Below are 27,219 nucleotides of genomic sequence, written 5' to 3'. Positions count from 1 at the left end.
TATAATTATGACTTCAAACTAAGTTGATGTGAGCACCATTTACAAGTCGGAAACTCGGATATGACTTTTTAGACTTAGTTGACTGGTCATGGTAAGTGGTAATGACATATTTCAACGTCCCTAGATTGTCAAACATTTAATAACGTTTGTCATATAATCATTTAACTTAAAGGTCTTACTGGCTTTTTTTTGTTTTAAACATAAAATAAGATGGTATATGCTATATTGCTGAACTTCAGGAAATTTTCCAGATAAAATGGAGCATCACGTCAAAAGTCGAGGTGGGTATGGCTGCAGCCTGGAGCGTCCCATGTACAGCGCCAAAGTCTGGTCCCAGCAAACTTTCTGTTGTCGTTAAGCTTGCTGATCTGGCAGAAAGATCTGTCACTGGCGGTTCGGGATCAGATCATGGGGATCAGACCTCCGGTGCTGGGTCTAATGTTATAATGTTAGGATGTTACACTCTTTCCAATACTCCTTTTTATTTTTATAGTCTATATTGTTTTCACACTTCACTGGGACATTGCTGCAAATACAATTGCTTATCAGCAAGGCGAGAGGGCATGTGACGGGAGGCTCCAGGTTGCAGCCATAGAATGAATTTTTTTGTTTGCCTATAATCTGCATTTATTTTATAGACTGACATTATATATTTTTAAGTATTTTATTCATCAGTATGATAGTCTGCATTTATCTAAGACATTTTTTTTTTTAAGTATTCATTTGTATGATTACCATTACTGTTTTTTAAAAAAAAAAAAAACACCAACTATATCAAGTATTTTATTCATTAGCATGATAGTCTGCATTTATCTTATGGTTTAGTTAAACACCAAATATATTTTAAAGTATTTCATTTGTTAGCATGATAGTCGACGCAAGCTTTTACTTTGAAAAGTAGAAGCTCGGGGAAGCTTTTACTTTGAAAAGTAGAAGCTCGGGGAAGCTTTTACTTTGAAAAGTAAGATTTTTTAAAGTATTTTATTCCAGACGCGAGCTTTTATTTTGAAAAGTAGAAGCTCGGGACTGCACCAGGCGGGATGGCATGACACGGGAAGCTCCAGGCTGCAGCCATACAAGAGAAGTCTCTTTCAAAATCATACATAGGTATTATCCTGCTAAGCAATATCTCCTTAGGTTTAAGCTTGACATATGTGTTAACGGTTCTTTTTGTGGAATATGTCCAGAAACAATGGTGCGCCTGTCCTGGCAGTGTCCCTACACCACCACTTTCTGGAAAGAGCTCTCCCGATACACTGATAAACTTGTCTCTGATTTTTCTTTGTTGTGGAAAGATGTACTGTTTGGTTTTCATGACAACAAAAGTAAAAAAAAAAAAAAATATACCTAATTAATTTATTGATCATTTTAGGGAAATATATTCACAAAGCCAAATTTAGTAACTCTAAACCTTATTTTATTGCTTTTGGTAAGGAAACGGAACAGTACATCAAAACCATTTCTGATTAAAAAAATAAGAAAGCTGCTAAAACCATTCAGTTATGCTCTATTTGTAATGTACATATTTGAAACTCCCCCTGGCTCTGCTCTTGACTTGTGTTTCTTCTGTATTAATGACTGTTTGCTTGTTTTTACTGTTTGTATCGTAAAGATTTAATAAAGATTTATAAAAAAATAAAAAGGCTGCAGCCATACAGTCTTGCAAACATTGCAAAACTATTTAAAATGAGTGGCCTTGGGTAACCAATAGGAAAGGAGCTCTTTTGTCCCTGGACCAATCGCATTCAGCTGCTCTTTCCCGCTTTTAACGTGAGCATAAAAGGCATCGCCTAGAAACTCGTGTCATGGCGTCTCACGCAGCACTCTTTGAAGCGCAGCTGTGAGAGTTTAATCTGTCTCTTTATCCTTATTTCAACACATTTAGGACGTAACGTCAGAAAACATGGTAAGTATGGAATAATAGGATGTTTTCGTTTTGATTTAACCCGACCCACTGCGCTTCTGTTTGTAATTTAAGATAACTAGCTAGCTAGCCATTAGCTTAAGCTAATATTGCCACGAATGAAAAGTCTAGCTAGCTAATGTGAAGAGCAGTTGACAATGTTTTGTGGCAATGTTAACGTTACGTTTTAATTGCTATTTTCAATACTCCTGAGCCCATATGCCCCTGGTATGTGAGTATTTTCCCCAGAATGGCGAGTGAAGGCAAATCCCGCCCTAACGTTAACTTAACTCTGCCTTTCTCTCCCTCGGATTGGCTTGACAGAAGATATGACTGTTGTAGCTACTGTTTTGAAAACATTAACGTCACTTCAGAAATATCACCAATTGTATGTTGTCCAAACTATATCTTATTACTAAGTATTTTAAATAAGGAAGTCGTACAAATATAAATTTCGTAACATTAAATTATAAGCCGTTCTGTTAAAAAAAAATCCGGTATTTTATTTATCGGTATCTTTAGAAACTAGAAAGTCCGAGCTATAAAATGACAACTGAACGCACCTTAACAGAACAAGACCCGCGAACGCTATTTTCTGGGAAACGTCGCAGTTAAACTTCACATTGTACAGTCACACTGGCATCTATGTTCTTGTCAACATATTCAACCAAAGTTTGATATTTAAGCCAACAATGGCAGATGTATTTATGTATTCTGCCGTGCAGATAGTCTAACAGCGGTATCCGACATTTTGGTTCCACTTTTTTACTTTATTAACGTTACGTGTTCCATACGTTTCCATAGCACTAACATTAGCTGGCTGGTCATAGTAGGCCTACTTCAATACAGCCCGCAGTTGGACATCTGAAACATGATGTATATCATTAATAACATTGAGTAAAACCCCTCCACAGTGGCAATCAGCTTGTACTTGACTAGACTGTATTTTAAAGAATTTTTTTTAATCAGTTTTCAGCAGCAGCTAAGCTTGTTATAATGTCATAATGTTGTAGTATCTGGTTCTTTACAAATAGTCCATTTCTTTTTCCTCTCCTTCCTATGGACCTTAGTATTTTAGTTGTGATGATCTCAAGCATAAATGTTAAAATGTATAGATGTCTGGCAATATTTAATGGTAAATGTGTCAAATGACTGTTTGATTCTTTCCAGCGTGAGTGTATCTCCATCCACGTCGGTCAGGCTGGTGTCCAGATTGGCAATGCATGCTGGGAGCTTTACTGCCTGGAACATGGGATCCAGCCGGACGGACAGATGTCCAGTGACAAGACCATTGGAGGAGGAGACGATTCCTTCACCACCTTCTTCAGTGAGACTGGAGCTGGAAAACACGTCCCCAGAGCTGTATTTGTCGACCTGGAGCCCACTGTCATCGGTAAACTCTCGTTAAAAAATATAGATGCCATAGTTTACCTTTTTTAATAAAGTCAAACCCTCAAGTGATTTCTGATCTGTCTCTTCAGATGAGGTGCGTACTGGGACCTACCGCCAGCTGTTCCACCCTGAGCAGCTGATCACCGGCAAGGAGGATGCTGCCAACAACTACGCCCGTGGACACTACACCATCGGCAAAGACATCATGGACCTGGTGCTGGACCGGATCCGCAAACTGGTGGGTAGCTTGATATCAGGAGGGATCCGTTCCTAATTTTTGAATTAAATGACATAACTGTATCTCACTGTCTCTCTCTCTCTGTCCTCAGGCTGACCAGTGCACCGGCCTTCAGGGCTTCCTGGTTTTCCGCAGCTTCGGAGGTGGCACCGGCTCTGGTTTCACCTCCCTGCTGATGGAGCGTCTGTCTGTCGACTACGGCAAGAAGTCCAAGCTGGAGTTTTCCGTCTACCCAGCTCCCCAGGTGTCCACGGCTGTGGTGGAGCCCTACAACTCCATCCTGACCACCCACACCACCCTGGAGCACTCTGACTGTTCTTTCATGGTGGACAACGAGGCCATCTACGATATCTGCCGTAGGAACCTCAATATCGAGCGTCCTTCTTACACCAACCTCAACAGGTTGATCAGTCAGATTGTGTCCTCCGTCACTGCCTCCCTTCGTTTCGACGGGGCTCTCAATGTTGATCTGACAGAGTTCCAGACCAACTTGGTGCCATATCCCCGTATCCACTTCCCTCTGGCCACCTACGCCCCTGTTGTGTCTGCTGAGAAGGCTTACCATGAGCAGATAACGGTGTCTCAAATCACCAACGCCTGTTTTGAACCAGCCAATCAGTTTGTGAAATGTGACCCTCGCCACGGCAAATACATGGCCTGCTGCCTTTTGTATCGTGGCGATGTGGTGCCCAAAGATGTAAATGCTGCCATTTCCACCATTAAAACCAAGCGCTCCATCCAGTTTGTGGACTGGTGCCCCACTGGTTTCAAGGTGGGCATCAACTACCAGCCGCCCACTGTAGTTCCTGGTGGAGACCTGGCCAAGGTCCAGAGGGCTGTGTGCATGCTGAGCAACACCACTGCTATTGCAGAGGCCTGGGCTCGGCTTGACCACAAGTTTGATCTGATGTACGCTAAGCGTGCCTTTGTTCACTGGTATGTGGGTGAGGGTATGGAGGAGGGAGAGTTCTCTGAGGCCAGAGAGGACATGGCAGCTCTGGAGAAGGATTATGAGGAGGTTGGAGTCGACTCTATTGAGGGGGAGGGAGAGGAGGAAGGAGAGGAATATTAAAAAGTGCTAGTCACACAGGAAACAATTGATTCCATTCAGTCTTAAATATGTTCCAAAACGGTTTCTTAATTACCTGTTTGGCTGTTCAGAATAAAACTCCTGTAGGACCAGAGAGGACATCAGCATGTTTATGGTTGGAGTTAACGCATTGGAAGGTGAGGAAGAAGAGTATTAAAAGGGACAAAGCACTAGCTAGTTAAACAGGAAACAATTGCTACAAATTAAAGGCATTCCACCGTTAGTCTTTCAAATAAGAGTTAGGCTGTTCTGACTAAGTGAATAAAAAAATAAAAATAAAAAGCCAGCTTGCTCTTAATACATTTCCTCTAACATGAAGTTGCCTGTCTTTTTAGTTTATTTTATTTATTTTTTTTTGGGGGGGGGGGGATTAAGAATGAAAATCCTCCTGTCTGTTAATTGTAATCGTATAAGTAAATACATTTTTACGAATAGCTGTACACCAATAAACGTCACGTTTTGCAGAATAAATACAGTACCAACAGTGTTTACATTAAACTTTTAAATCTTTGAAATGAGTTAGTTTGTAGTAACGACTATTTGAATAGAGACAGTGGTACTTTGAGCTAAATGCTAACGTAGCATGCTAACATGCTGATGTTTAGCAGGTGTTTTACCGTGTTCACAGTATTAGTTTAGTGTGTTAGCATGCTAACAGTTGGTAATTAGCAGTAAGCATAAAGTACAGCTGAGGCTCATGGGAATGTCATAAGTTTTTTTTTTGCGCAGAATTAAATGTTTTATGGTCACGATTAATCTCATATCTGGTTGGCTTGGTTCCAGTCTTAACAGTCTTTATATCAGCATTTAATAAAAGGTCAATGGTAATATTGAAGCGGAAAAAACACTTCCGGAACCAGAGCGGTTATTAAACAGGGCGGTCACTGTGGAGTTCTATTTAGCTATAATAGGTAGTTATAAATTAAAGTATTTTAACTTATAACTAGGGCTGTCAGCGTTAACGCGTTAATCGCGATGCGATTAAGGGCCGACGCGATTAATTTTTTTTAATCGCATGCCGGCATTTATTAATTTATTTTACACTTCACTCGGTTTTGCGTCGTGCCTAACAGGCTACTATTTTGACCCTTTGCAGCACCGTTACTTATCATCAAGCTGCCACTTCCTCGTAACACATCCTGCTGCTGCAGGCTGCAGGCATGATGGAGAAAGACAGCAGCAATGAAATCCTGAATGGCGCTTTTTATTTTCCAAAACTCCCAGACAGCCATATGCACATTGTGTAAAGCTGAATTAAAATATCACCGAAGCACGTCAAGCTGGAGCTACCACCTACGGAGCTAAGCTTAGTAGTACAGTTAACGTGATGCTACCCGCTAGCATGCTACCCACTCAGGCAAAGCACTATTTTGGAGAGCGCTACTTGCCGACCTGTGGATGAAACCAAATCCTAAATAATTATTACAGCTCTTGAGAAACGGGTGGCAACTAACTGCAGACCTGTCAGCATCGTAGAGGACTCGGGTCTTAAAGACGTGCTACGATTGGCATGTTCTGACCCGTCTCGTTGCCGTCGAGGGGGGACAGCAGCCCCCCCCCCGCACAGCCTGTACGACACGGAGAAAGCAGCCACACTGGAACAGCTGCAAGGTGCTGCAAACGCTGTCTCATTAACCAGTGATCACTGGACGTCAGTGAGGAATCAACATTATTTAAGAGTTACTAAACACTATATTGACTCTGGTAAGGATAGGTTTTTTTAGTTAGGTACTTGGAGGAATTGTGCAATAATGACAGATTCACACATTTTTCTTTTGTTTACAGTAAATAAATAATTACAAATCTTAAAAACAAGTTCATAAAGTAACTTTCTTTGCATTCATTTGATTCCCAATGAAGATACACTGGTATACATTGCTTTCGATTGTTAATATGTACTTAAAAACTGTTTAAAATGCAAAATAATAGAATTTTAATCGTGATAAAATACGCGATTAACTATAGAAATTCAGCGATTAAAAAAAATTAATCGTTTGACAGCCCTACTTATAACGAATTATAACTGACTTGATGACACGAGGAAAAGTCATTGGATTCATCGAAATGGTTGTTGAGGCATTTCATTCAATGATCCAGCAACACACTGAACTTATTTCTTGCAAAGAGATCTTGATCTTAATGCCATTACCTGATTAAATAAAGAGTTATATCACTGCTGAACAGAAGACTGAATCAGCGCTGATGCGTTCACTTACAGTTGGACATACTGAAGTGCCTTTAAAAGGTGATGCGACTTTTATCTATTAAAAGTGAACAAATTACAGGGGCTACGAATCTTCCACATGAAAAACAAATCCATTCTAATTAGCAAAGAGATATGTAATTTGACACATTCGGGGATCACCAAAGTCATTAGGACACGTTGTCATGAATGTTAGTACAAAACGTCACGACAATCCTCCCAAAAGTCGTTGAGATATTTCAGCTTGGACCAAAGTGGTGGATCGGCCAACCAACACTGGCATCCATATCGGCGTGGCTAGAAAGTCAGGACACTTTGTAAGAAGTCACACATTGTAAAAGGGGGCTGTACTTAATGGATTTTGAATGACTAATGTTATTTATTAATGCTTTATAAATCCATTATAAGCCATTAATAAGAACTTCTGATGTTGCCAGATTTTAATCCTCCCACAAGTCACTTGTCTTTTTAAGATCTTTAATTCCAGGAAGACCTTCTAATGCAGCGGTTCCCAACCTTTTTGGTTTGAGGTACCCCTATTTTTCAATATTAAGGTTGGTTTGGTCAATCATCATACTACTACTACTACTACTACTACTCGGACAAATGGTTGAAGCATTGTTTCACTCCATTACTTTTAGCTATTTATTTCTACCATTTATTCATTACTTTCAGCTACCTGTTTAAACATCTCTTATATAACGGCAACATGTAGTGTTCACTTTCAGAAGGGAGTCCCACCACTTTCTTTCAGGAAAAACAAGCAGAAAATCTAGGTTAAACTATTTATTAATAACTTAACACTTCTAATCAGACTTAATTTTATTAGAAAATGTCCATATTTATTCATGGATTACCAAACATTACCAAATAAAAAGAAAAAAAAAACACTGCCAGAGGGATTTTTTTTCACAACCTGGCACCAAAAAAGTTATTGAATTATAACTGATCTCTAAAGTATTTATACAATTTTGATTAACCACTAATAAAGTAAACTTACAAACCCTTTATCCTGGGTGACTTATCGACATCTCCTTTTTTTTCAAACAAAACAATCCGCTACTTTGTTACATTACTGAAACCTTTATTGATGATCATACAAGTATTGAACAAGGCCATTATAGTGCAAGTCAACAAGGCGAGGAGTAGTACAGAAGACCTTGGTCAGAGACGCTACAAAAACCTTTAAACCAGATTTAGCTCCAATTTGGTTAAACCGTGAAACTTTTTGTAAACTGAGATTCTGAGTAAACTTCAATACAAGTGACTAATACCCTGAACGTAGACATCAGTGTCTCATTAACATCTTTGCACTGTCTAGCATAATAAGTTTGAACAGTTCAGGCTGTGACAACCTGAACTTAAGTCTCTATCCAGCCCTGCAGGAGAAGAAAAACACGACTGATTTACATATGTATTACATCACCAATGGCTCTAAAACAAGATGCACGACAACCGCTAAAAACAAAACATACAATCTCCAGCAGATGTGTGATTTAATAGTTGACCCTGTCTAGTAATTTTACGTAACGTTAGATTTCTAGCATCACGGTCTGCAGTATAAATGATGGAAGGCTGCAGACACCTGCTGTATGCACCTCATAGGAAGGTACAGAGGAATGTACATTAGAGTTTATGTTGCAGGGCTGCTGACGGTGTGTAATGGACAATTACAGATGTGGGAAGATGCAGAGGGATTTGATGATTTTAGCTGATACAATGTAATGTATATTTTGTGTGGGAACCAGCTCCCACTGACACGATACAACAAACCGCATACGAAGTATTTCTCATTCACCTGCACAGATTGCTCCAGCTCTGAGGTCGGTATCACAAAGCAAGTTCAACTTAAGTCTGTTTGGGTTAGCTGGTTTAACTGAGCCTATGATCCTGGATAACCGGTACTCATCCATATGAGTGAGTTCACATGAGGAAGGCGGACCGTATTTACACATCAAAGTCTATTTGCAGGTTTTCATGAGTACTAATATGTGAAAAAGTTGTAATGTACACATTTGCTAACGTTGTTTAGTTTAAAAATGAAAAAAAAAAAAAAAACTGGGGGTGTGGAGTTAGAAAGAAGTAGTGCTCTTTGCTCGAGACTTCGGCTTGTGGTCGAGTTGCATTGTGGGTAATACAGCCAGAAGGTTTTGATGAAAAAAATAAATAAAAGAGTGCACAGAATAAAAAAAGAAACGTGATATCTTTGATTCTGCTGCTAGTCTGGTTTACCTCTCTCACACCCTCTCTCTTTCGCTGCATCCGGGGCTTAGCGCCACCCAGGAGAATTGTGATTGGTTTAAGAAATACAAACAAGCTCATAGCCAGACCATACTCCAGCTCTGACACAGCGCTCTAGAGATAGGTCTGGCTATGCAAGACTACTGCAGCAGCAAAAAGTGATGGCCAAATGTAAGTGGGAATAATGTAGGGCTGCAACTAACCATCATTTCCATTAATTTGCCTTTTTGTATTTTGATTGAATGATTATCACCGAGTCGTGAAAAGAGTGATCACAACTGGGGCGCCCTGATAGTCCCCTGGTAAGAGTCACGTGGCTCAGTCCTTACTGCAGCGGCCCGAGGTTTGAGTCCACCTCGCTGCCCTTTGCTGCGTGTCATTTCCCCCCCCCCCCTCTCCCCTTTCCTGTCTTCACCTGTCCTTTCGAATAAAGGCAAAAAAAATGCCCAAAAAATTATGTAAACAGTTTTTTTCCCCCCAGAGGCCAGGGGGAAATCCAAAAGACGAAAACCCCAAAAAGAAAATCAGTTTCAATGATATAAGACAAAAAAAAAAAAAATCATCACATTTTAGAAGTTGGAACCAGAAAATATATATTTTTCTTTACTATTTTTGCTTGAAAAATGACTGAAACGATCAAAATGGTTGCAGATTTTTTTTCTCTGTCGGATCGACTAATCAACTCTGGAATTTAGTTCCATCTAAATGTGGTTGGCATTTCCAACATCACTTTTATAAACCAAACGCTTTATCAATCAAGAAAGTAATCAGCAGATAAATCGATTAAGTTGTAGGTCTGTTGCTTGTTTTGGCATATTTCTTCTGCCAAGATGGACAGCAAAACAAAAGGTTTCATATACAAGTAAAGGCAGGGACAAATAACATCACACAAACAACAGACATACAACTTAATCCTTTCATCTAGAAAATAAGGGAAAATAATCGTTTGGTCTATAAAATGTCAGAAAATAGTAAAAAATGTTAATCCCAGTTTCTTAAAAGTCCAAGGTGATCCTATGCTTGTGCACGTGTGTGAGCACCATGGTGATGAGTTAAAAGTGAGCCAACATTGAGATAGTCTTTGTGATACTAACCTCTGGTGCTGCTGTCCAATGCTGTGCATACACACAAAGACAAACATGCAAAAAAGCCCCAAAAAATAATCTTAAAAAAATAAATAAATAAAATAAGACAAACATGCAGCCACCAAACATCATTGTCTTAATCTTCAAAAAACAAACATCCAGCAGTTAATTCTACATCACTTATGGCATCATGGAGAAATAGTTCTCTTAAAAGGACACACGGCGCAAAACGAACCTAGGGGTTGATAACAGATGTGTACCCACTCGGTCGCTCTCTGGAACATGTTTTCATACTAATCGAATGCGTTTGTAGCTTGAAACAAGCTAGCGCGGACCGCTGATTAGCTTACAACGCTAGTATTCGGGGCACAGGGAAAGTAAAAACAAATATTTATACCACTAAAAAGGCTCAAAATATCACCACACTTCAACGCTAGCATAATGAGGGTTTCTAAATGTTAACCGAAGCATTGAGAACGTTGTAAGTGTACAGACAGTTTATTGAACGAGGAGCTACGGGAGCTCCGTGAAAGGGCTACGAGAGAGAGAGAGAGAGCTACCGGTAGTCAATGCCGCAACACAGCCTCGTACTTCAGGAAACTGGTGGTGTACCTCCGGATATTGTGAAGCTATGGCCACCCAACAGGAGTGTCTGTGTTGCACGGAGTGGGACCTGTTGCGTCGCGATGCCCAAGAGACGCAGTGTTTTGTACAGTCTGAAGATTTCCCCTCTCTGATAAACAGGGCTGTACGTGAAACTTTTTTCCATGTCCCGAAAATAAATTGGAGACGGCGACCCAGACCGGAGGGACCAGATGGACAGTTATCCACTGAGTAGGTACACTAGACAAGTTATGTTTTACATCGGTGCGATTATTTCAGATATATTGAGCAAATTGCTTTGGATTTTAGTTTGCATCGCCAGCTGTAAGTCATGACTGGTTTCCAAGACGGCGGCGGCATGTAAACATGAACGCGAGTGTCTTTATAAACTGTCTGTACACTTACAGCGTTCTCAATGCTTCGGTTAACATTTAGGGACCCTCATTATGCTAGCGTTGAAGTTTGGTGATATTTTGAGCCTTTTTAGTGGTACAAAATAGCGATTTGTTTGTACTTTCCCTGTGCCCCAAATACTAGCGTTGTAAGCTAATCAGCGGCTTTCATACTACAAACGCATTCGATTAGCATGAAAACATGTTCCAGAGAGCGACAGAGTGGGTACACATCTGTTATTAACCCCTAGGTTCATTTTGCGCTGGAATTGTCCTTTAAATCAGATTAATTTGAGCAGACTAAACCTCACAATATCACATCATTCAAACTTTATAGTGACAAAGTGGGAAAGGAAAGGACTGAAATAATCCTTCATATTGAGGGCAAACATGCACAGGGAGTCAAACCAATGGACAAAATATTTAAAACACACTAGAACACAGTACAGTATGACGCAATCCAATACAAACAGCAACTGATACTTGTGTTTGAGGTTTGCAGTCAAATGTTACGGTTACTTTGTACGGCTGATGGATTGTGGCGTTGCATCAGACCGCATTCCACTGGAAGGGGTTTTCCTTTTGTCCACCACCACTGTATTCATGTCTGCCCTTAATGTCTCCCCAGCCTCCCCAAAGTGCAAAAACAAAAACACATTCCCTGAACTTTTGAACGTACGAGATAAATTCAAACGTGTATTCTGCACATTCCCTTGTAGAAAATATACCTGACATGTTTCTATGTGTTTCTATGTAACTATAAAAAAAGATTCTATCCATCCACTCTGATCTGACGCTGCTCAGTGAACAGCATCTCACTGTATGTGAGGTTGTGATTGCCAAAACCTGTAATAATCCTCCTAACATAATCTCATGCATAATGAGCGTGAATGCAGTTTCTGAAATATTGCAACGGCTCCACGGAGCACTTCCAGCCAGCTCCGGGAGGAGCAGCGAGCAAGCGAGGTGGGGCAACAGCAGGTCCCTGCTCGCTCACAGGAGGGCAGCCTCACACAGAGAGAAGACTGGGAGAGAGAGAGAGAGAGAGAGAGAGAGAGAGAGAGAGAGAGAGAGAGAGAGAGGGAGAGAGAGAGAGAGAGAGAGAGAGAGAGAGAGAGAGAGAGAGAGAGAGAGAGAGAGAGGGGGGGGGTCTATTCCCTGAAACATAAACCACCAACGAGCTCTGACTCGGCACAACTGTTGGCCTCGCTCTGCTTTGCTTGGGGTCGTGACAAATGAAATAAACCAAGTGTGCCAGACCTCATGAAGAGGGAATTAACAGCTCAGTGTTATAGACACACACTGCGTGCAGAGGGAGGTTAGATGTGAGGATGATAGCAGTACAGATTGCATAGAATTAACAGTTAAATATCTTCCAGGAGTTATTTTTTATTTATTTATTTTTTTAGCTTGGAGGTGCAGCTGTCTATTCCTGCATGCTGTAAGCTACACAGCTCGTGTACGCCCGCTCTGCTACTTCCCGGCCACGAGGACGCTCTGGTTGTATTTCTGGGATGACTGTGAAAAATGTACACGTCTTATAAATAAAAGCGGAGGCGGCGTCGAGGGGCCGACGACAGCGACGTGCATGTGTGGGTTCTGGCGCGCGTTAGCAGCATGCTAGGCTACCGTTGGTGAGCTCTACAGGGCAGCCAGCTGTACGCAGGGCGTCACGAGTCCAGTCCCCCCCGCCTGCGCTCTGCTCATCCACTGAGCGGATGCAGATCCACTTTGACCTTCTCTCCGCTGCTCAGCATCCCCACGGTGGGGTAGAGGCCCCCGGGAGGAACCCCCATCTCCCTCCGGCCCATCAGCTTCCCGTTCCTGGTGAAGAACACCTGCAGGACCACAGGAGGGCGACAGTGAGTTAAAAGACACCCGTGCATACATTTCACTGAAGGTAAAACCCACCGATGGAGCACTGGAACAATTACTCCTGAAAGAAATGTCTCTTCTTAATAATGACTGATTGTAATACAAACTTCAGTCGAGAGCACACAGTGTGCCAGTCGTAAACAGGAATTATGTGAAGTTTGGAAAATATCGTTAAACAAATACGTGACAGGGTAATGTCTGTGTTCTTGGAGGGGGAAAAAAAAAAAAAGTCAATGTTTACAGTACATGTCTCTACTAAATCACCGAGTGATCAAACATTATCCAGCTGTTCTTAAAAGAACATCAACAAGAGTTTTTTTTTTTTTTTCAACGCTAATACCGAGGGCCTCTTTCCAAGTCTGAGAGCAAATACCGACACACTAAAGCAACAAGTGAAGTACTGTGGAGCGTGTGTGTGTGTGTTTGTGTGTGTGTGTGTGTGTGTTCGTTCGATAAATCAAGCCGGGTCACTTATCAAACATTGACTGCACCACCCACTCGAAAAGAAAGAAAGGCTTAACCGCTATTCAGTTACAGATGAAGGGGGAGTGAAACGGCAACAGGCGCCGTTAGTTTGAACAACATCCAACACCCGCACACACGTGCAGCCAAAGCCCGCCGAGACCTCTGGGATGTCAAGGAGCAGTGCATTGAGGGTAATGCGTCCTTGCTGAATAAATATTGACAGATCCCTGGATTACGACCCGGCCTGTTTTATTCTCACCCACTTGGGTTCCAGTACTACGTGCACTCGCACACGCTCAGTCGGGACTCGGTGACCCCCGGCCTCGACTTGCAAGACTGCGTGGGCGAGTTAGCCCAGCGGCTAACAGCAGCTACGAGTTGAGACAAAGTGAAAACCGCAGTGATTAAAAAAAGCGGTGTAAAGTGACTTCCTGGACAAAAGTTACAGCAAGAGGTGGATTTAAATATATATATATATATAAACATTAAGGTTAGAGTGATGTTACACCAGAATATGAAAGTTATCATTGTGACGCAAGTTGCTAAGCTTGGGTTGCCAAAGACAGTAAAGCAAATCACAGATTTAAAATACAATAATTTGACCTACAGTCTTGTACTATTTAAGCTGTACACACTCTATATACTCTATGGCTGTGAAGTAGGGTCGGGCATCGTTTTGATTTTAACGATTCTGATTCCAATTCCGATTCTTCCTTTCGATTCCAGTTCTCATCGATTCCGATTCTTTGAGGGGTGGAGTTGAAACGGGTCACGTGCTTATTTCACAAATAAGAGGAACGTTTTATTTTGAGTCAATGGTGGTTTGCAGTTTTACCGGGCTTTTTCAAGGTAAAATAAAGCCACACTAGAGCACCGCTTACTGTGCTCCATGGCTGTAACTCAACAAGCGCCTGGCCGCTACGGAAACTAAAACTTGCGCATGTTAAATTGGGAAGTAATCGTAATTTTTGAAACGTTTCCAAGTAGGAATCGGTTCTTGATGCCCAACCCTACTGTGAAGCATACTGTGTAACTTGTGCTTTCACTACTATGATCATTATTGTCATTATCGATACTATTTATCATCACTCAGTTTTTCTGCTTATCTATTGTGTTTGTTTTCCTGTGTTTCTGTTAAGCACTTTGGATCAACTGTGTTGTGGTTAAAGTGATATATATATATATATATATATATATATATATATATAAATAAAAGGATGTATCATGCATGTACAGTGTGGTGAAAAGGCTTAATGCTGCACTGTGAAATAGAGCTGCAATGATTAGTCAATTCATCGATTAGTCAGGCTAAAGAAAATTAATTGCCAACAATTTGATTTTAATTTGACTTGAAATGAATTGTTCAAGTCACCTTTCAGGCCAACACGTATTGGTTCCAGCTTGTCAGATGTGAATATTTTATTGTTTTATACTCTTCTATGACTGTAAAGTCAATATCTTAGAGTTTTGGACAGTTGGTCAGACGAGACGAGACATGTGAAAACGTTACCTTGGACTCTTGGAACTTTTGATTGAGCTTTTTTTTTCCCCGCATTTTGCTGGCATTTCAAAGACCGAAAGATTACAAGACAAAATATTCCGTAGATTAGTCAGTCGCAGCCTAGTCTATATCCTCGACGTTCCACTACACGCAGGAAATTCCTCCGGATGCATGTCTTTTCGCCAATGTCCGTTTCCTTCCGCTTTGTGTTGGCGTTCTAAACTCGTTCTAAACTTCTATCTGGATTTATGAGGACTATGGTTAGCTGCTCCTCAGATCTCCACACTGTGGAGGTGGGTCTGGCTAGTTGCAGCCCAACGAGGACTATGGTTAACTGCTCCTCAGATCTCTGCAGGGTAAATCCAGACATCCATCTGTCCAATCTGAGTTTTCTGTTGCACGACTGAAACAAACTTTGAACGTACACATGTTCCACCAAAACAAGTTCCTTCCCGAGGCTATTTTGCAGAGGCACACTTATTGCGTCCGCCCTTAGTGCCGCCCAAGACGATTCTGATTGGTTTAAAGAAACGGCAATAAACCAGAGCACGTTTTTCTCCCATCCCAGAATACTGTGTGGACTAGCCAGACCTTCCTCCACAGCGCTGTGGAAGACTAGGGTACGACATAGGGTCCAAACCTACGTGTACCTACGGCGTACATTCAGCGCAGAATGCTAACCTAGGCTTCCCATTGCCAGAACAGTTATCACTGTTCTCAAATTCCAAAAATGTTGGAGTATTCCTTTAATCGTGAGAAAAACAATATGGACTTTTTCTACTTCTTACCGTGCATCTAAACCTGACGTCATAAAGCCGCCCCCAGTCATCTTCATGGCTGTCCACCATCATCTAAAACAACGTCTGTACACTACATGCTCAGCACCAAACAACAGACAGACAAAGTTAGCAACTAGCTTGTGCATACAATGTTGCACCTAGCCGCAAAAGAGCCAGATATTTCCCTCAGGTAAATATTGTCACATTCATGGGGGGGTGGGGAGGGGTTGTGTCTATACGTGTCTTTAACAGGTATGGACTGTCCTGCTATGAATACTTTCTGGGTTTTTTTGTACACTGCAACAAATTCCTAGCAACTTAGTTGCATGGCAATAAAGTATTGAATCTTAAATCTTGAATATATATATATATATATATATATATATATATATATATATATATATATATGCACCCATTTTTAGATTGTTTTGACGATGTGTATGGTCATATGACCCAGCCTTAATCTGTGTTTTCCTCACCGTGACCTTCCTGCCTTCCTGTCCCTGCTCTACCTCTTCCCCATCTTCCTCTTCCTCTTCTTCGTCGTTGAGGTACAGGATGTTCTGGACGCCGGCGTGACCTGGACGGACCTCCAGCCGATCCCAGTCGTCCACGCCCCCTGAGGACAAACAGTGCACAGTGTGAATGCAGACCAGAGTAAAACAGCAAAACATGTTAACTAATGCCACAACATTAGAGGATTGGTTTTGTAAGTGGGCCCTATTAAGGTTAGATAACATGAGTTGCTGTCTCCAAATTGTTATCAAAGGTTTGGTCATATAAAAACGCATGTACTAAAACCACCTGACAGCAGGAAAGACTATATTTGTCTCTCATGGAAATGGTCGGGGGTGTGGTGGGATTAGAGCTTCCCCTTTCAGTGACTGTTCTGTTTTCTGTGCGGGGGATTTCTGGTGCGCATCCAATTTCTTTCCCACATGCAACACAATAAACAGTGTTAAGACCGAACGTTGCCTTACGCTAAACCACGATAAGCAGGTTTAAGAACGAAACCTCCCACGGACGCACCAACCACTTTAATGAGTGACAGTGTAATTGCAGCACCTAAACCCTCTGCCCTCACCTTCTCCGTCCAGGATGTAGTCTCGTGGGAACATGATGCCGCAGCCCATGATGTCACCTTTGAAGCAGCGAGGACCGAAAGCGTCTCCAACCCCGCTGCCGTGAAAGATCTTGCCATCATCTGTCGGAGGAGGAAGAGGAGGAGGAGGGAGGAAGGAAACTGTCAATTCTGCAGCTTTTCGTTAATCCACTTCACAACAGTAGTGGAATGTAATCACTTACATTTACTCAAGTATTGTGCTTCAGTACAAATGCACTTTGCTTCTCAAGCCACTTTCTACTCACAGGAAAATATTGTACTTTTGTACTATATTACAATTATTTGACATTGTATGATATTGTTATTGTATTTAATGTTTATTTGTAGAGGGACAAATAAGTATGTAGCATAAATTAATGCCACACACCACAGCATTTATAGCCTAAGCTAATTTGCATGGGCCTTTAAAATACATAAAACATAAATACATAGGAGACCGTACAAAACACAAACTCAACAATAGGAACACACATTAAAAGGTGCTCTAAGCGATGTTGGGTGACGTTACTTCTTGTTGACGTTCAAAGTATTTTCAAACAAAACGAGACTAGCTCGCCCCTCCCTCATCCCGTCCCCTCCCCCTCCAGCCGTGCTTCTGCGCACTAACCCCCCCCAACCCCCACCCCAAAATCCTTCTTGTCGGTTATTGGCTGGAACGCTGGAACTGTGTTTGTTAGGTTTGGTGGTGCAGGTTGGCACAGATTGTTTTTGTTGCCATTTGCGGTGCCTGGGCTGTCTACAGAGGCCGCGTTTTTTTTTTTTTTTTCACAGTGTGTTCAGGGGACAGGCAGCTAGCGGATAGTGAGGAGATGTTTGCTGTGTGTGACAAAAAATGTTGTAGCCTAAAAAAACGCGCGACATCGCTTAGAGCACCTTTAAAAACACAAGACTCGGAACTCAGGAAAATACAGACAAAACAATACAAGAGACAAACTAAGGATTTTTTTTTTGTACACAAAACACATTTTGTGGCCGGGTTAGCTCAGTTGGTAGAGCGGGCGCGCGTATACAGAGGTTTACTCCTTGAAGCAGCGGCCGCGGGTTCGACTCCGACCTGCAGCCCTTTGCTGCATGAAATACATAAGAAATGTGCGATTAACCGCCAGTTGACTATGGAGAATTAATCTCGATGAAATATTTGTAATCGACTGACAGCCTTAGTTTTGTTATAAGATAAACTACAAGATCAGCTGAAACAAGTAGTCAATTAATCAATTAGTCCACTCACGGAAAATAATTACTACTTTTTTGATAATCACAAAGTCAACTTGTTTTTTTACATTTGCAGCTTCATAAATGTGATGATTTGCTGCTTTTTTCATTTTTAATAACTTTTAATTTTGGACAGCTGGTTGGACAAAAAACAAAGTGTGTGTCATTTTTACAAAGTAAATCAATCGAGAAAAAACCCACAATGATAATAATCACTAGCAGAATAATAATAATAATCTAATAAGATAATATATAATAGCGGGCGCCCAGATAGCTCAGTTGGTAGAGCGGGTGCCCATATATAGAGGTTTACGCCTGGACGCAACAGGCCCGGGTTAGACTCCGACCTGCGACCCTTTGCTGCATGTCATTCCCCCTCTCTCTCCCCTTTCATGTCTTCAGTTGTCGAATAAAGGCCTAAAAATGCCCCAAAAAATAAAAATAATATATAATAGTATAACAATCCCAGCGGCCATTTTTCTGCATTGAGAATTTCTACTTTTAATACCAGAAGTACATTTTCCTGCAAGGACTTTTACTTGTAACAGACGTGGTATTCGTATTAAAGGACCTGAATACTTTCTACACCACTGCATAACAATGTATGTGTCTTTGTTAACCTGTGAGCAGGGTTTCTGCAGGGTTCACCAAGTTCAATTTAAGACTAATAAGATATGTGTATTACCACGGAATAGAAAGCAATTTAATACCCGTTTCACGAGCGTGTATAATGAAGTATGATGGAAAACCAGTACAGACAATATGGCCTAGAACTAAACTAAACGTGCTTTAACGTCTCCCGAGTCCCGACAGCCGGCAATCAGACACAAAAACATTTCATTACAAACACTACTGCAGGCAAGAGAAAATATGTGAGACTTTTGGAGATCTTCTAAGGCTTGTTTTAAGGATTATAGGTCTTAAAAAGCTTTGAATTCAGATGCCCTCATCTTTGTCATAACGTGTCCTAGTGCTGAACTGAACTTACGTGGACGTGAATTTCACTGCGTCTTGTAATGTGTTTACCACAGCGTGTGACATGTGTACTGTACATTCAATGTCGTGCTAACATACAGGACATCCTGCTAGATGATGATGTGTGAAAAAAAAAAAAGAAAGAAGGCGAAAGCAGCGCTAGTAACAACACACACAGAAAAATTAGACACCAACAACATCCAAAGGAAATCATCAAAACAACACACATACTACAGTTGCGAAAGACAACGGAAAAAAGGGCAAAAGAAAAACATTGCAGAGGTAGCCTGCAGACGAGCTCTCCTCAAGCGAAGCGGTGTGGCTGCTGCTGGTAAATATTTATGGAGTTGTCATGGGACCCGTCCCCGGCTCAGGATACTGTTTAAACAATCTCTATCTGAGCACCGGGAGGGAGAAGGAGACACTGTATCATTACGGCTCCCATGCAGGCCCTTGTCACAACACCACACACTAGGCAAACAGCGGAGCCACGCCGGCACAGGCACAGCGCCGCTAAAAATAGCAGAGCAGGGCGGCTTTGGAGAGTGACAGGGGACTGGCGCTGGAGGTGAGCCGGGGTGTGGAAGTCCAGGTTTGGGCCCAGCGATGGAGCTAGTTCACTGGGACAGGAAAGGTAGGAGAAGGGATGTGGCCAGAGGGACGCGTTCGCTGGAGTCAATCTTCAAAATTCTCGCGCAGAATCGTGAATCATCCTTAAAACACACTACTGTTGCTCTCCCTTTTACTAAAGACACACCGACTGAATGAAAATGTTCCGTTTTGTGTTTACTCCCGTTCCCCCGAGTGTGCTTAATACATAATAATGAGATTGGGGCTGAAATGATTAGTAGATCAAACGATTAGTTGGTCAACGGGGAAAAAAACAATAATGATAAAGAATGCAAGTCATTAATTAAGTAAAGAATGCAACACATTCTCCATTTCCAGTTTCTCGAATGTGAGGATTTGCTGCTTTTATCGGTTTTATATTTTACTTTATATTTACAGTAAATTTAATTTCTTTAGAGTTCGGACTGTTGATTACACAAAAAAAAGCAACCTGTACACATCAACGACGACTCTGTGAAAAAGAAATCATGTTTTACTATTTCCTGACATTTTATAGGTTAAAGGGGTTCTCCAGCACCTAGTATTGCACTTCCATAAAGTTGGAAAGACACATTTTAAAAAAGGAATTTAAGCGGTTGAGGCTGAGATATCTTGACTTTTAGTCGCTCCACAAAGCTTGATGGAATTTACATTTGCTATAATGCAACTCCATAGCATTTTTCATTAGACCCTCTTCCCTCTTTCAAAGGTTATTCAATTATTTGAAAGAAATAAATGATTGATAACAGCACTAAATAAACTTGTCATATAGCATTACGTGTAATGAGTTTTGGCTATCTTTGTTTTCGAGCGTACAATAATATGTTTTGTTGCTTTTTTCAAGTGTGCTTTGGAAATGGAGATACATGAAGCAGGCTCCACTTGGAGCTCGGCTATGGCGGAAAATGCTCAAATTTGTGTTGGAGACCAGAGAGTTTAAAATGAGCATAGAGGTGTTGACCAGGGTTTGGCTCGGAGGCTGTTGATGGAGCAGAATACTGGTGATGGTGTTAATGCAAAAGTCAAGATCCTACACTGAGGAAGTAGCTGGTAAAGCTGACAATGTCAGCTACTGTGACCGCCACCAGGTGAAACAGTTGTAGGTAAAGGTGAACCTAGCAGCAAGCAGGAGGTGAAAACTGGAGCTGAGTTGGGGGGTTTGGAGCCGGGCCCACAAGAGGAGAGGCCAGGCTCTGACTGAGGACTGGGACCAGCTGGGAAAAGTAAAACAGACGTTCGTAACATGAGAGTTTGTCTGGAAAAGACTGGGCTTCCCTGCCCAGGGAAGAATAAGTTCACAGAATCCTAAAACATGAACAATTAAAACTAAATATTTATATTCTTCCATGATTTCACACGTGCAAGTTTGTTTTTGTCCCTAAGAATTTACTAGAAATTACATTTGTGTCGAGCTATTGATACATAATACACAGTATACTTCCTGGGCCCTTTTGCCAGCGAGGCCCTTAGCTTGTAAAGTATATGAACAAAAATAAATTAAATAATAACTGGTTAGACCAGACTGAAGTACTGCAGCATGTGGAGGACTTTTCTGGGCCACGAGGCAGTACAGACTCTGGTAAGGTTACCGTCTTCTGTTATAGCTCCAGGCTGTATAGTGGTGCTGATGTAGCGTACAACATTGTGTTGGTTTAAGAGCTCAAACGATTAGTTGATCAACAGAAATACTTATCTATTAGGGACTGTTTGTTATTTATTTAAGGAGCCACCGGAGGAGTTTCAGGACCTTAAGCCAAAACAGACCTGACCCTCCCTTCACCAGCAATACATTTTGGATGACTCTCCAAAATAAATTAAAACAGATAGCCATTGTTTTTTTTTTACAGCCATGACATATGTTACTAAACCTCTACATTCCCATCTTACACATCACACTCCTCTGTTATGGTGTGGTGGCCATTTCAGTAGATTTATTCACTAACATTGTTGTGGAAACACAATAAGCATGGAAACTAGTAGTAGTTTCCATGCTTATAAAGCACACTGGGTAATTCAACACTGGTTGCTATGGACTCGTCACTAGGCTTCCTCAGTCATTGTATATTTTAACATAGGTAAAGCTGCCAAAGCTGAACATTATCCAAAACTCCATTTCTCAGACAAGCGTCAATTTGGGAGCTTGCATGCTACCACTCCTTCCTTCTCAAATGCCTTGAAAAGGCTGTCATTTATATATAATATCACCGGGACCGAAAGGATATTTGAGTCGGGTAGGCTGCAGCCTGGAGACCTCCCGTCTCATGCCCTCCCGGCTTGGTGCAGTCCGCAAGCTTTGACTTTTCAAAATAAAAGCTTGCGTCTGGTCCATTATGTTTTCGTACGGTGTTTTGGATGTTTTTGAACTAAACCGTACGGCAATCATGCTAATGAATAACATATTTTTTTATCAGATGTCTTAGTTACAACACGATGGAGCTAGCAAAGCAGTTTTGTGTTTATATGTGCGAGCGGGATTTATTCAGTTTGGGAAATCCCACGGTCTCTAAAGCTACAATTCAAATTGTCTGGCTGAGTAAACAGGGAGGGACCCATCTGCTAGCGATAGGGGCCGAGACTGAGAGAGCTACATGGAGCTACATGGATAAATATGCACCAAACAAGCCACTTCGAAATGTTGCTGTTATCACAAATACAAAAATTGGATGACCCTCCCCTCAACAAAGAATAAAAAGACATGACCCTCCCCTATTTTCCTCCGGTGGTCCATTCCATAAATACCGAATGGTCCCTTATTAAATAGAAGTAAAAAGAAGAAGAGTAATCAATAAATTCTCTGATTCAAAGATTCTCGGTTCCAGCTTCTCCAGTTTGAGGAGTTTCTGCTTTTCTCTGTCTTATGATAATAAACCAAATATCTCTGGGTTGGACAGTAAACACAAGTTATTTGATATCATCACTGTGGGCGTTGGAAAATTATGATGGTCATTTTTCACATTTTCTTTCACTAATATGCTGACATACAGAAAAAAGAGACTGACAGAATAATGGGCAGAGCGCAGACTTTCATCAAGGCATGCCCTATCTCATAACGTTAATGCAGTGTGAATTTTCCCAGCTGGGAACACATTTTTCCGACAATGTTACCGAAAGTGAAAAATAATTTGTGTATACGCCCCGTGATTGGGATCCGCTCAAAAATGTAATTGGTTCTTTCTTGGCCCCTGCTACACCCTTTCGGGCAAGCAGTTTTTATGTTATCCTGCTGACCGACAAAAAAACAGACAAACTGAGCCAGAGACGTAACCTCATTGGCGGAGGTAATAGTCGTTAATTTCAGCCACACAGTCGATTTGTTTATAACCAAGTTGACCATCAAACATACTTGTATTAAGGCGATGCAGATAGACAACGTGTCCAAAGTTTATACCAGTGACCTCCACAGTACGGACACATTCTCGGTACATGCTCAGTTCAAATAGTGGTTGGTGTTTTTACCAGGCTCTGTTTGTGCTTGTTAGTGTTATAGAGACTTTGTCATCCAAATCCATTTTGTCCCATTGGGTAAGAAGGTAATACAATCCCCCCTACACAACATGTTGGTGTTGAATAATTGTTTTTGCAGAACCTGAGCTGGAATCAGATTAGACCCTGTCACAGAAGTTAGACTGAGCCCTATTATGTGAGGCTGGCTTGGTGGTGAGGGATGGAGGGTGGCGGTGGGGGTAGGGTGCAACCTTCAGCTGCGGGTGTTGAGTCATAGCACGTGTGACTCACTGATGGGGGGTTTGGAGGGGGTGACAGGGTTAATGGGGCTTGCCGAGGAGCACTCACTGGTTGGATGGCTGGTTGCTTCTGATAGGGCCCACAGGGGCCCGCAGTGCCCCACGGGCCATTAAGTTGCGGAGACAAGCCGAGCCAACACACAGGATGGAGGTCCACACTGGGCCAGCTCCCAACACAAACACTCGTGGTAACACCAGCGCAGGCCAAAGAACTCTCAAACTATACAAGCTATACAAGGAGCAGCGATATGGTTGGCAGCCATTTGTGTATATAACTGGAATATATCTGGAGTAAAATCACAACCTTTAAAGTCAATAATACACATCAAATGTGATCCAGGTCAACACTGGTCGCGTGCCCAATACAACGCACCATAAATCAGGATGACAGAAATAGAGCTCCGTAGTCAAAGTGTACATGCAAAGTAAATAAAGGGAGGAATGTTGAGTCATTATGCAATGTATGTATTTGCCTCCAGGCTGCATCATATAACTCAAACGACTAACTACAGCCACTGTTCTCCTTAAAGCTAATGGTAAAAACATTACAAACACTCAGTGTATTAAAGGCCAGCGTGAGGTATGATAAAAATATAACGATGAGTCTATACAAAGCCAAGGTCTGCCAAGAGTATCATGGCAGACATTTTTGCCCTTTAGATACTGAGGTCAAATACAAAAACTACTCATAAAAGTTAATAAACAGAGGTACCAGGTGTCACAGAAACACCTCTTCACAGCATTCTTGTCTCGCACCGAGCAGGAAAACCAAGGTAACAAAGTCATTCCTTCTTTAAGCAATTTCTGCTGCGGTTAAATGACCGAGTGTATACAATACTGTGTATACATTAAGTTTCTGTCACTCTGCCAAAGAGCATCTGCATGCAATTCTCTAGGTTCCTGAGCTGAAAATCTCGGCTGCGTGGAGGAGCGACGGGAGACGTGAAGAAGAGGCCCTGGCTGTTGATTTTAAGTAGCCTGCACCTTAACCCAAGCATGGGAAGGCAAACCTCATACGCGCAGCGTGGAAAGCCACATACATAATTTTAGTCTCTAACAAATAAGATTAATGGGAGCTGTGCTGGGGCGTGCACATTTCTGTGGTGTCCAACGCACAGCAGCCAAACCAGGCAGACCGCAGCGCTAGACCTCTGGGACTGGCATGGTGAGCCTCTGTGAATGACTGGCCTCGTCTGTCACTCAGCACTGAGGTATCATTCGCAGACCCCGGCAGGACGCACAGCGTCAACTGTTATTATTATTAATGGATCCTAATTATAAATGGAATCTACAAAGGGATACGGGGATTTGGGACTCTAAACATCAATTCGAAAAATGAACGGAATGTGCGGAGTGAACAGGAAAATGTGTTTTGATAGCTCATTTGGAGGTCAACTGGTAGAAAGTATATAAACCTCCCTCTAAAAATAAAAATCATACACATTCCCTGGTGGAAAAAACATACGACAGAAAGTGACATTTGTGTGGTGTGAATCCTTCAGAGCAGCTGAGACCCCCTGTGAGAGAGATCAACAATGGGATGCTTTAGACAAAAATAACTCTGATAAAAAAAAAGCCAGCTAACGGCTTCGGTCTGATAAGGAATAACAAGATCTTGACTTTGACAGTGGATTGTCAGATAAAGAGCCGACAAACCTACTGTAGCTTGTACGGTGTACTGTAACAACAACCACCTACCTAGCATGCCGCTATTCTCATATCACGGCAGCGGCGTTTGATAGCTTATCTCTTAGCACCGATAATAAGGGGTGCTGAGGCCTGGAATGGGAGCTGTGGGGGGGGGTTTAGTGCAGATGCCTGTACAGATAATGTTCACAGGCCTGTCGTCACAAACAACCAAGATGTAACGTGTGTGGAAGCATAGGAAGATAAAGATAGCTAAACATTTTGTCTCTTTTTTTTTTTTGGTTCATTGCTTAGAGAGATGTTTAGAATTCCTACAGAAATTGATGGAGATAAGATCCTTCTCCTCTTTCTGATGCTGTCACCGTCTGTTTACTCTGCTTCCTGTGCTTTTTATCTGCCTGCAAGCCTCCTTGATCTCTGTTCTCGGCACCTTAACATCCAGCTGATGCGGTGCCCTGTGATGTTTGCATCTAAAAAAGCAGCAGATGGATGCTTTGGAGGAAGCAGATCTGATCAGAATTATTCATTTCATCTTAAAAAGACTACAGGAGGAATTCCACACTCATAGAAGGAAATAACACACAGCCTACTTTCTAAGAAATACAACTATATAGAGAGAAAAAGAGAAAGAGAGAAAAGGGGCTTCAAATCTCACCAGCATGGTACGCCACCGAACCTCGGCTCCATCCTGGGTGTCTGTTCCTGGGGTAGTCCTGCACAGACACAAAACAGTTACACAGGTCACAAATACACATTTTCACAGTCATGGATATAACTGATTTAAACAACCAAGTCAAGTAAAAAATGTATTTATATAGCCGAATATCACAATTTTGGCCCAAGGGGCCTTACAATCTGTTCAGCATATGACACGCTCCATCTTTAGATCCTCAAATCAGATAAGGAAAAACCTATAAAAAAATAAAATAAAATAAAAAAACTAACAGGGACAGGAGGAACGAATCGAGACCTCACACCTCTACGTCACATGTTGATAACACCCCCTGGATGAACCGAGAGGTAGGCCTGTAACAATTATTACATAATAGTCCAATCAATATTTTTTTTAAGTAATCGCCGTTTCTTTGTTTAACCGCAATTAATCGCTAACATTAGCTAAGGTCCTGAGGTATGACTGTTGATGGTTTTGTCAATTTTATGTTAATTTAAGAACAAAATACTGTTTTTTTTAATGTTAATAAAGAGATGTAGTTTACTTCACAGGCTGTGTAGTTGTGTTATTATATTATCTGGGTCACGTGACATTATATATTTGACATTTACTACAACCAAAAGACGTATCCTGGATGTCATTCAGAACTTTTTTCCGTTTGAAAAATAAATACATAAATAACTTTTTTTTAATTTGACTGAAAGAGACAATTATATTGTTAATGGCAATTATTCCTGAGACAATTAATTGTTCAGTAACATTCTGAATTGTTACAGCTCTACCGAGAGCTTCCAGACTAATTCATATTTTTCGCAATTTGGTCTGGCGATGCACATACTGTCAATCGACTCTAAATTATCAAGTAAAAAGCCAGTAGCAGGTTTAATGTGTTGTGACCAGTGCAGTTTAAAAATCATGTTAACATTGTGTGTGAGTGTGAGGATTCCTTTCCCACTCTGTTTTGGATACCGGTCAGAGTCTGAGGATGTGTCTCTCTCTCTCTCTCTCTCTCTCTCTCTCTCTCTCTCTCTCTCTCTGTGTGTGTGTGTCTCTCTCTCTCTCTGTGTGTGTCTCTCTCTGTGTGTGTGTGTGTGTGTGTGTGTGTGTGTGTGTCTCTCTCTCTCTCTCTGTGTGTGTGTGTCTCTCTCTCTCTCTCTCTCTCTCCCCATGTACAGTACGTATGCCTTTCTCCAGGTTTCACCATGCCAACAGAAATAACTAGTGGGCCAACTTTAGGATAAGATCAGAACATGACTCAGAGGTAATTACCAGAGATTTTTTATCTGTCTTTTTGGCTGCACCTACATTACTGTAGAAACACATTACTGAACAAGAGAGGAAGGAAGAGGAGGGCGGCTAATGACATTATGCTCCTCTTTCATCTCTCAGTAGGCTACATCTTCTAAATGCTTTCTTGTAGGGCTGAAACGATTCCTCGAATAACTCGATTACAAAAATTCCTCAAAGCAA

General features: G+C 41.6%; 2 protein-coding genes across 4 annotated transcripts in view; one reads left to right on the top strand and one right to left on the bottom strand.

Moving 5' to 3' along the window:
- Positions 1-3,160: 3,160 nt before the first annotated feature.
- LOC144521343 (tubulin alpha chain-like) lies at positions 3,161-4,620 on the top strand. The gene is made up of 3 exons (XM_078255886.1): positions 3,161-3,296; positions 3,385-3,533; positions 3,625-4,620. The coding sequence occupies exons 1-3, from the start codon at positions 3,176-3,178 to the stop codon at positions 4,603-4,605; spliced, it is 1,251 nt and encodes a 416-aa protein (XP_078112012.1). The 5' UTR covers positions 3,161-3,175; the 3' UTR covers positions 4,606-4,620.
- A 6,935-nt stretch (positions 4,621-11,555) lies between these two features.
- Positions 11,556-27,219, bottom strand: part of spryd3 (SPRY domain containing 3) — a 60,749-nt gene continuing 45,085 nt past the window's right edge. For 2 of the 3 annotated variants that reach the window (XM_078255881.1, XM_078255882.1), the window contains exons 8-11: positions 25,732-25,789; positions 16,852-16,971; positions 16,247-16,386; positions 11,556-12,985 (exon numbers count right to left, since the gene is read on the bottom strand). In XM_078255881.1, the coding sequence (XP_078112007.1) occupies positions 12,851-12,985; positions 16,247-16,386; positions 16,852-16,971; positions 25,732-25,789 (453 nt within the window). In that variant the 3' untranslated portion in view covers positions 11,556-12,850. Of the gene's footprint in view, positions 12,986-16,246; positions 16,387-16,851; positions 16,972-17,526; positions 20,901-25,731; positions 25,790-27,219 lie in introns of those variants that run through there. The other variant, XM_078255883.1, reaches the window with a different exon arrangement.

Source organism: Sander vitreus, chromosome 7 (genome assembly GCF_031162955.1).
Source record: "Sander vitreus isolate 19-12246 chromosome 7, sanVit1, whole genome shotgun sequence".
NCBI lineage: Eukaryota > Metazoa > Chordata > Actinopteri > Perciformes > Percidae > Sander > Sander vitreus.
This window is presented reverse-complemented; position numbering and strand designations above follow the sequence as displayed.